The following is a 10271-nucleotide window of genomic DNA, read 5'->3' as shown; positions in this document are numbered from 1 at the left end:
GCCGAGAGCGGCCGCTCTGCCGGGGACTGGCTCTGAGGTCGTCGACGCCCCCTAACGGCACGAGCCATCACCACCGCCGACATGCCGAAGGAAAGTGCTTCCGGTCGGTCACAAGGCGGTGCCACATCCGGAGTGGCAGCGGCGCAGTTATGGCGGAGGCTTTCAAGTAGGTGTCGGGCTCGTTCCTGAGGGTTGTGATAGTGTTGTTTTGGCAACCGTCGGGGCTTTCGCCCCGGTCCCGCCGCAGTCCAGCCCCTGCTCTGGAAGGGAGGGGAGCTCCGGCGTGTGTTCTAACTTACCGTTTTCACTCCGATGCGGTTTCCCGTTGCTGTGGTGTCGCCATGGAAGCCGGCCGTCTCCTGGAGTCGCAGGCGGGTGTCGGCGGCTCCCGTGGAGCTTTCCTCTGGGCGCCTGGAGCTTCACGGCCACGCGCGGGCACCCGGCTGTTGGCTGCGCTTTGAGACGTCTCGTACCGGGGAGATGTGGCCGGGCGAAGGCGCGTCTGGCGGGGAGCTGAGGTGGCTGGGGCCGGGGCCTGGCGAGCTGAAGAGGTGGCTGTAGATACAGGTTGAAACAGGATCGCGTGTGTGAACCATGGAATCACAGACAGGTTTGGGTTGAAAGGGACCTTAAAGCTCATCCAGTTCCAACGCCCTGATACGGGTAGGGACACCTTCCACTATGCCGGGTTGCTCCAAGCCCCGTCCAACCTGGCCTTGAACACTGCGAGGGATGGGGCAGCCACAGCTTCTCTGGGCAGCCAGTGCCCTTGCTTCTTTCAGATTTATGGCATAAATGTGTTAACCAAGGTTTAGCAAGTGCTTTGATGTAAACTGGAAGGGATCAGGCCGTGTGTTTGGGATAAAAACCAGTAGTACAGGACATGTGGGAAACCTATAGGGATTAATTCGTAGTTGCTATCATGAGTCATGATACTTACATATGTTAGTTTACATTTGGAGAAATTGTTGGGGTTTTTTGGGTTGTTTTTGGGTGGGTTGGGTTTTTTTTTTCCTCTTAATTGTTTATTTTAACAAAGCTGGGAAGGCTTTGTTGAAATACTGATAATACTTTTATGAGTTTGGTTTTTTTGTTTACTTTAATGTTTGCTGCTTAAAATACACATAAATGCTGTTAGTAGTATATAATTAATGGTAAGCATTAATTGTTTCTCAACAACATGTACAAATATGGAGCATATTTCACAATTCTAGATTTTCTTAGATTCTAAGAAAAAGCATAACATTTCAAGACTAAAACCATTTTGTAGATGTGAATGCAGTCGTTGAACTAACGGATATTTCAGTTGCTGTAATAAAATTGCACTTCCTGCATTTCTTCAAAAATATTCTACATCTTTATCTCAATAAACACTCCTTTTGAATTAAAACTAATAGTCAAGATTACTGAGGTGAAAGCTAGTAGTATATGTGGTATATATAGGTATATGTGCAGGCAGGTTCCTTATACAAACATCTTGGAAGTGAAAACATCTTTTTCTTAGATCAGGTTAGAGTTTTTTCATCTGTCTGTAAACATATTGTTAAGCAGCTTTGTGAATTATCCTGATTTTCAAGTTATTTGTTGTTGTAGGTAGTGCTTGTGTATCTTTTTTGCTCTTGCCTGCTCGGGAGTTTGCATGTGAACTTCTCTGTTTGTTTTAGAACAGTGGAACCATTGGAATATTACAGAAGATTTTTGGTGAGTAAAACACTATATGCATGTATAAATTGCTTGTAATTGTTTTTTTTCTTGCTTGCTTCTGCTTTTCTAATTTGTCTGTATAGAAACTTAAAACTAGAAGGGAAAGCCAGAAATCGCACTGAGCAGGGGAAGAATAGTTGTACTCTTCCGAATGTGTTTTTCCCGCTGTGTGTGGCATTTTTGCGGCAGCAGGTTGTGTCCCTGTTCAACTTTACAAATAAATGTTTCTGTTGGCCTCTAAAGGAATGAGAGTTAATTTGACCAAGATGGTGGTGCAGGTTTGTGTCTAGTACAAAATCATGTTAGACCAGGCTCTTATATGTTGTGACTAAAAATAAATAATAGACTATTGCTGCTAACCATGCCCACTGTAACTGTGAAGGAAACCCACTGACTTGCTATATTAAGTTAGTTTATCCGTTACTAAGGTAATACTAAGATACTTAGAAATAGGTCCAGTATTATAGCCGTCAGTTTTGGTTCTCATAATTGAACCAAAAGTATTTTCTTTCAAGAAGCTTGAAATTGTGATGAATAATAATTCATATCTAACATGATGGTGAATTGGTGCAATTTCTCACGTAAGGTTCAGGTGTTGTACAGCTTCTGACTGATAGTATTTGAACGTTGGGGTTTTTTTTTGGGGTGGTGTTTGGTTGGTTTTTTGTTTATTTTTTTCTTTAGTTCACCCTAACATCAGTTTTAAGAGCTGCACTAGATGTGGATGGGGGAAGGAATTGCCTACAAAAATCTAAACAATGCAGATGGGCAGAAACCCTCATTTTAAGGTATCAATGAGTATTAATTCTTGATCGATATCCTGAATGTAGCCTGTAGAACTTACCCTTGAGACAATTAATCTATTGTTGTATTTATTTTCTTAATAAATTAAAAAACAGCTTTTTTTGCAGGCTTATAAGCGCAAACTGCGTGTCAATTGATGAAAATTGGCTAGAATGTGATGGAGATCTCTCTATCATCTTTGTAGCTGTGTGTATCTGCTAAAAAAGACAATACTATTTTATATTAACTCCTATAGAAAAAATATTGGTGTGTTATTGAATGAAGTGTTTAATTTGAACTTTGTATTTTTTGTTTAGAAAGAGAACTGTCGACCTGATGGACGAGAGCTGGGTGAATTCCGGACAACCACTGTCAATATAGGCAAGTGCTTATTTGGAATAATAATAAAGGAGGAGGTATTACTAATCTCAGATTATAGAAGTGACCTTCATGACTTGCTAATGAGTTTTCTTGGTTCCTGCATTTTGGAACAAGAAAGAGGAAGGATATTTATTTATAGTTTCAACAAGCATTGAAGAGAATGCATGATACAGTGATAGATTTGGGCGTTGTTATTCAGTCCTGCTTCTGGGCTGGCGTGCACAGCACATCTTTGGTGGTCGTAGAAGCTTGTTTCTGAGATCAGCAGCATATGATATAGGTGGTGAAGGCAATATCTAGGAATGTACTGACCAGTGCAAAATGGATGCACTGGATGGCATCTAAAAGAGGCAGTGATTCTTTGCCTCTGCTTTATTCTGAGCTTGATGAGCAACTGTATCGAGCAGAGGCAAGATACCTCTTATGCAGTAAGGTGCAGGGTGGCACCTTACATGCCACTCTTACACAAAGATAATGAAAGGGCTGGAGCATCATTTCTCCTATGAAGAGAACCTGAGGGAGCTGGGACTATTCAGCCTAGAAAAGAGAAGGCACAGAGGGGTCTTGTCCATGTGTATAAGTACCTCAAGGGAGGGTGTAAAGAAGAGTCAGGCTCTGTTCAGTGGTGCTCAGTGATGGGACATGAGGCAGTGAGCACAAACTGAAACACAGGTTGCCTGTGAATATGAGGAAATGCTTTTCCTGTGAGTGTCACTGAGCACTGGCCCAGGTTGTTGAGAGTTGTGGAGTCTCCATCCTTGGAGATACTCAAAAGCTAGCTGAATGCATTCCTGAGCAGCCTGCTCTAGGTGGCCCTGCTCGAGTAGAGCACTTGGACCAGGTGACCTCCAGCGACCCCTTCCGGCCTCAACCCTTCTGTGTGATTGACTTTTAATATAGATTCTGTTCCCACCCTGTATTCATTGAGACTTTGCGTAGCCCATGCTTAGTATAAAGTGATGGAAAGTAAACACTTTGTGAAGGTGGGTGTTAATTAAGGCCCTTTGAACTGGAAAATAGATTGTTACCTAACAGTGCTTTCTTTCTTCAGGTTCAATTACAACTGCAGATGGTTCTGCCCTGGTGAAGTTTGGAAATACTACAGTGATTTGTGGAGTTAAAGCGGTTGGTTTTTGTTTTAATTTAGGTGTTAGCTGAACTTGTGCATTTGTGTTTAGAATGAATCTCCTGTAGAATTACAATAATATACCAGTCAGATACCATTAGAGTCTTTCACCTGAGTTACTTTCAGACATGGAATTGTCTAATCCTACCTGTATAGTCTGAGAATGTGCATTTTTGTGCTGTATATTGTGTATGGGGAAAGAGATATACAAAAATCAAGTCTTTTTTTATTTCTATATAAAAGCTTTATAGTTAAGCAGTTACTGAATCTTGATCAATAAGTGCATTGGTAATTAGTTGGTTGGATTATTAAGTGTCTTGTAGCTTCAATTTTACTGCTGGACTGCCATGAACTGTGAGACAGTTGATGACATATCCCTGTATTGAGTTTTCCTGTAGGAAAAATACAGACAGGGACTGATAAAAGTGGCTCTTGTAAATCTCATTGTATTGGTAACTGGCAAGAAAATCACAGTTTCTTTATAGAATAGCTGGAAAATCTTTTTGTACAAAATCCAGCTCTTAGGTTTTATCGTTTGTTTGTTTGTTTCTCTAGGAACTTGCTACACCCACAGAAGATTCTGCTAATAAGGGATATATTGGTAAGTTTTTCAGGCCTCTTAAAACAAGAATGAATTTGGGTAAAATTGTATTACTTAAAGTCAGTTTCCAACTTGACGTATAAGCAGTGGTCCTTCAGAAATGCCAGAATTCTGCCTGCTCTTCCTGTGGAGTTTCCATCTACAGCTACCTTCTTACAGCTGATTCCAGGCCAGGCTGAAAACAAACCTGCGCCAGAAGGAAGTATGTATTCTAGAAGAGGGAAGGCAGCTCATTTATAAAAGATTGTGGCATGCAAGGTGACATAAACCCTCTTTGTTTGTGGGAGAACTGTGAAAGTCCCAGGCACACATCCTCGTGCCTGTTTGGAGATTCTTTTGAAATGCAGTAATTATGTGGGAACTGAGAGCTTAGACAAATTCCCTTTTTATAAGGCATCTCTGAAGTATGTTGTTTTCAGTAACTTGATTGTGCTTCGGTGTTTGTTTTCATCTTTTTTCATAAACGTTTATGCCTGGTTTTGCTTCAGGTCTAAAGCATCAGGTTTTAATGGCATACCAGTAAAGTCAGGCAGTAGTGTGAAAATGCTGTTGTTTCTTGTTAAGTTGAAGAATGCTTAACACTCAAGGAAGCGTTTGTGTGGGGTCATATTCATAGCAAAATTGCAAACAGAAGATGGTAGTTAGGAGTATGTGCTTCTCTGTGAACTGTATAGTTTCTGAGTGCTGCAAGTTCTTTAATACAAATTCATGCCTAACTTTATTTTTGAGAGAAGTTGGAAGACTTGATTGAAAAATTGCCTTTAATTTGAAGACATAAAATGGTATTAAGAGTGTGTATAGTCTTATTTGTGTTTGATATCCCACTGCCTGCTTTCTTTAGCTTATGACTAATGATTCTTGCTACTTAGTTCCAAATGTAGAACTGCCATCCCTCTGCTCACCGAGGTTTCGCTCTGGCCCACCTGGTGAAGAGGCTCAAGCAGCAAGCCAATTCATTGCAGATGTGATTGAAAAGTAAGAACAATCTTAGTGCACCTAAACCACAAGAACTCAGCAAGACAATTTTCTGTTTCCTGGTTTACATTCTTGTTTTATTTCAGTTCACAGATAATAGAGAAAGAAGACCTATGTATTGCAAATGGCAAGGTAAGTTGTATCTCACAATGAAGAGAGATATACCAACAGGATCAGTGTTGAGATGTTAAAGTATTTGGAGTTATGGGTCGTTGCTGCTTTTAAGTTTTCATAGCTTGGTTTACATCTGAAGTGTAAAAATTGTATGATAGAAATAAGTAGTTTTGGTCATGTGGCCAGCATTTTCTCAGATTTTGCACCATTTGCTTAGCTGCTGTAACATCTCACATGTACAAACCTTTTTTGCTAGCTTGTTTGGGTGCTATACTGTGATATTATATGTATGGACTATGATGGAAACCTTCTGGATGCCAGTGCCTTCGCTTTGTTAGCAGCGTTAAAAAACGGTAAGTCTTCTCTAGAGAAAGAGACACACTTGAATTAGTGTTGCTTGGAGAAATGTTAGTTTTGAGCCATGATGAATAGGTAGTGGAGTCACAGTTCCTTAAGACTGCTTGGTTCCTGTCATTTGAATGCTAAATTATTAAAATGCCACTCCCAGGTGGAAATGATGGTATGGATGCCATAGATGTGTAACACCTGAGGAGTAGGAGCCATTTGTATATGTATTGCTGCTCTCTTGCAAGACTGCTAACTCTGCCTTGTGTTCTTCCATGTCAGAGAGCTGAATCTTTCAGCAGTGGCCATAAACGACTTTAATGTCTGGAACAGGTTTTTACCTCTTAATGTATTTTGTGTAGGCAGATGTTGTTGGGGGCTTTGCTTACATAAATACTCTTTTAACAACAGAGTACTCCTAGCTTAATATGATAGTTTGAAAAAAAAGTTGTCATGCATGCAGTGTGTGGATTGATTGTTCACAGGTATGTGGCTTATAAATGCACATAGGAGGTAGAGTAGAGGGGAATTTTCAGTAAGGCCTCCTTTTCCAACTGTGAATTGCTTGCCTTCGAATTCTTAAAGCTGCTTTGCTCCTGATTTCCATCTCCCAAAACTGTATGGATCTCATTTTCAGAGCGAGAGTTATCTGAAGATCAAATTCACTGATTCTACAGATACATATAACTCATGAGATGAGACTATATTCCTCATGATGAGACTATAGTCCAGTAGACTTTTTTTTTTTTTTTTTTTGAAAAAATACTTTTGGTTAAATATGGCTCTAAAGTATTGTAGTTGTATGGCATTTTGGAAGCAAGGAAGAATGTTACCTTTTTCTGGCACATTCTTCTGTGCAAGGAAGAATGTTACCTTGAGTAGAAAAATTAAATAATTCTTTGGCCAGGTAGTTGTAAGATAAATACTTCCCTCATATTCAGTAATATTTTTTTTTTGTATAGAACACCAGTACTGTAGCCAGAACTCTGATCAATTTTCAGTGGCTTAGAAGAACTTAAATATTTCAGTAGTCTTGAACATCTGTAGGCCTACTAAATCCAACAACGTTTAATATTATACCATTGTCATTTTTCAGTACAACTGCCATCAGTTATTATAAGTGAAGAAACTGGTTTATCAGAAGTTAATTTTAAACAGAAGAATCCTTTGATGATCAGAAAGCATCCCGTTGCCACATCCTTTGCTATATTTGATGAGTAAGTTCATAATCATTTTGTATTTATGAACACCACTATGGAAAGAAGTGAAAGACAGAGGATGCTACCGATGATGTTTATGCTCTTCTGCTAGTGAAGTGCATGCAGCCTCGGATAGTGCTGTTTCACTTGATCTGAAATTCACAGCCTCTCTTGTTAACTGCCTTGTAGTTCAGTAATATGAACAATTATGCAGTATGACAAAACAAAGTCTATCCAAGACTTTCCTTAAGACAAAACTTGTTCCCAACCTAAAATATACACTTAAAAGTACAGGAATGAGTATGTTTTTGCAGTATCTGAGAAGGAAGAACTAATATTTTAGAATCCTATATAAATGATATACAAGATGGTAGTTCTTGAACAACATATATCAAGGACTTGGTAAACAGAGGAAGTAATAGTCTGGTGAGAACAACAGGGCCTTTGGATAGCTGAAAACATAATCACCCAAGGTGAAGTCTGATCAACACTCTTAAGTCATTGTTCATGTAGATCAAGAATCTGATCATAAGACTTCAAAATAACAATATCTAATAACTTGACTCCTTACCTGAAGTTGTTTACTGGCTCTTCATTAGTCCAGATGTGTTAAATATTGTTCTGCTGCCATTTACAAGAAATGCAGGGATCTGTGGTGGCAGCCATTTGAAAAGTAGAGAATGACAGATGGTGCTCACTGTGCTACGAGTCTGATTGAAGATTTAGGTATGTTTAGAGACTTTGGGGGCCTATAGCACGTTAATCTGTATATGCAGAAATGATTAATAGGCTCTTTCATTCACATAGGAGATGGGGCAGGGAGCACTGAACTCAAATGTTGACCAAGTGATTACCAAAATGAATCAAAGCAGAAAGTGATCAGTACTTTAGAGTGCTTCTGTTAATTGCTTTAATACCAGTTTTTGTGGATCTGAAGTGTGACGTAAACTGGAAGTGAGAGTTTGGCTAGCACCACGGCAGATGTTGTCAGCAGGGTATTATTTGCACAAAAATCACACACATACTTACCAGTAGAAAAAAAAAAGTTGACGTTGGAAGAAAGCTTTCAGTGGCTGTTGGGCTTTGTCCCTTCACTGAAACCAGCTGTTGCATTAAACAAGTTACCCAAGTCTCCCTTTAGCTCCTAAAGCTAAGTATTGAGGGTGGATGTGTTTATGTGTGCCTGTGGTTTGTGGTTTGGGTGTTCTGGGTTTCTTTTAAATACTGGTTTATTAGTTCTTGTACATCTGTTGACACAGCCTTCTACAGAATGTGTTTTACATACTCTGGCTTCCAGAGACATTTTTCTTCTGCATAAAAGCCCTCCTTGAATCAATGAAACTCCTGGATTGCTGGACATGTGGCCGTGAGTGAGGATTGCTGGTGCAGGGTGCTGTGCAGCTCCAAAACTGGCTCCTGCAGAGATAATGAGTCTGATGCTTTAAACTCTCCATGTGTGCAAGGTCCCTCTATGCATCATGCAAATAGCTGATGCTGCACAGTGCACGTGGATAGAACCAATACAGCAGTATTTCTGAGTAGGGCAGAGAAGGACTTAGGTTTTCATTACATCATTGCTATTAAATGGCAATGTGAAACTGTTAGTGATGCTTTAAATTTCAGCTTTAGTTCAAGATTTTCTTGTGCAAAGTTAGCTTGTAGATTAGATCCTCCTTCCCCCTCCCCCATTGGTTTGCCCTATTTTTAACTTAAATGGTTCAAAATAACAATATTTAGTCTCTCTATATGGTGTGCATCCTGTTATGTGTGACAGCCTATTTTGGCTGCCTTAAGGAACCCAGTAAATCCAGTTATGACTGTTCCTAGTCTGGCGTTAAAAGTTTACTCTGAATTTACCATTGGAAATTAAATTTGCCTTAAGGTCTGGCAGAGACGAATGCAGCCTACACCTAAAACCAACACCATTGCTTTTGATAACCACAAAATAAGTTACTGCAAGTGGCATTTTAATGGCATTTTCATAAAATTGGGTGTCACAAATCTATGAAACTTTGGCATAAAGCTGTACTTTCAGTAGCTGGTATTACAAGATGCATGCACATGAATATGTGGAATCTTCCACATTTTTGGTTGTTTTTTTTTTTTAATTGGTGCATTTTGGTAAGAAAGCAGATAACCCTGAGCACTAAATCCACCTAATAGTATTTTGTAAAAGACTACAGTAAAAATTAATGTTATGTGTATTTTGCAATAACACACTGACACCTCCACATATGTCTTTTTTTCACAAGCACACTGCTCATTGTTGATCCAAATGCTGAAGAAGAAGACTTAGCAACTGGAACAGTGACTGTTGTAACTGATGAAGAAGACAGACTCTGTTCTGTCCACAAACCAGGTACTTCCAAGTTCATTACACAAGAGCCTGTGGAGACAATAACCTTTTCTTGACCTAGATGTTAGGTACCTGCTTTTTGTTATAAAATGTGAGTGCTCCATGAGAACACTGTCAACTTGAGAACTTACTAAATGACTTGCTCTTGAAATTCCTTTTCAAAAAGGTGGCATGCCTGAAGTTCAAGAAGTCACAGCCTGACCTATGTACAGCACAGAGCAGATTTTGAGCATGCCTCCTGTTATACCTCTAGTTTGTTTCTGTTTTCTTTGCCGTGTGTTCCCCAGGTAAAAGTTGCTGGTCATGAGAATTATTGTATTACTTAATATGCTCATTTGGAAAATACATTTAGAGATACATAACTGAAGTATTAGTAGAAAATACTTGTTTCCTTTAATTTTTAGGTGGAAGTCCTCTCACAGGAGCCAAGCTTCAGGATTGTATCACCAGAGCAATTACAAGACAGAGAGAAGTAAAGAAGCTGATAGACAAAGTAATAAACAGCATTAAGCCCAAGTGAACAAAAGGAGAGATCTTTTTGAAAATGGATTTGTAAAAATTGTATTTGTTACAGTGTTCACAAACCTTTTATACTAAATAAACAAATACCAGTACTACATTTACAAAGTTCATTTTTTTCTAAAATGTTTTTCACCCTTACACAATGCTGCTGAGTGGTAAAAAATA

General features: G+C 39.4%; 1 protein-coding gene across 3 annotated transcripts; it reads left to right on the top strand.

Annotated features, from left to right (window-relative positions):
* Positions 1-126: 126 nt before the first annotated feature.
* On the top strand, positions 127-10203 carry EXOSC8 (exosome component 8). Of its 3 annotated transcripts, XM_080614409.1 has the most exons (12): positions 127-166; positions 349-518; positions 1665-1701; positions 2805-2868; positions 3920-3993; positions 4550-4595; positions 5465-5570; positions 5657-5702; positions 5941-6037; positions 7126-7246; positions 9481-9587; positions 9989-10203. In XM_080614409.1, the coding sequence occupies exons 2-12, from the start codon at positions 481-483 to the stop codon at positions 10102-10104; spliced, it is 852 nt and encodes a 283-aa protein (XP_080470535.1). In that variant the 5' UTR covers positions 127-166; positions 349-480; the 3' UTR covers positions 10105-10203. The 3 variants fall into 3 exon arrangements, with proteins under 3 accessions (XP_080470535.1, XP_080470534.1, XP_080470536.1); XM_080614408.1 differs by having other exon boundaries at positions 127-518; XM_080614410.1 differs by lacking the exon at positions 349-518 and having other exon boundaries at positions 128-166.
* Positions 10204-10271: the final 68 nt, after the last annotated feature.

The sequence above is a fragment of the Psittacula echo genome (assembly GCF_963264785.1).
Source record: "Psittacula echo genome assembly, chromosome: 3".
Lineage (NCBI taxonomy): Eukaryota > Metazoa > Chordata > Aves > Psittaciformes > Psittacidae > Psittacula > Psittacula echo.
Note: the sequence above shows the minus strand (reverse complement) of the source record. Positions and strands in the feature narration are given on the sequence as shown.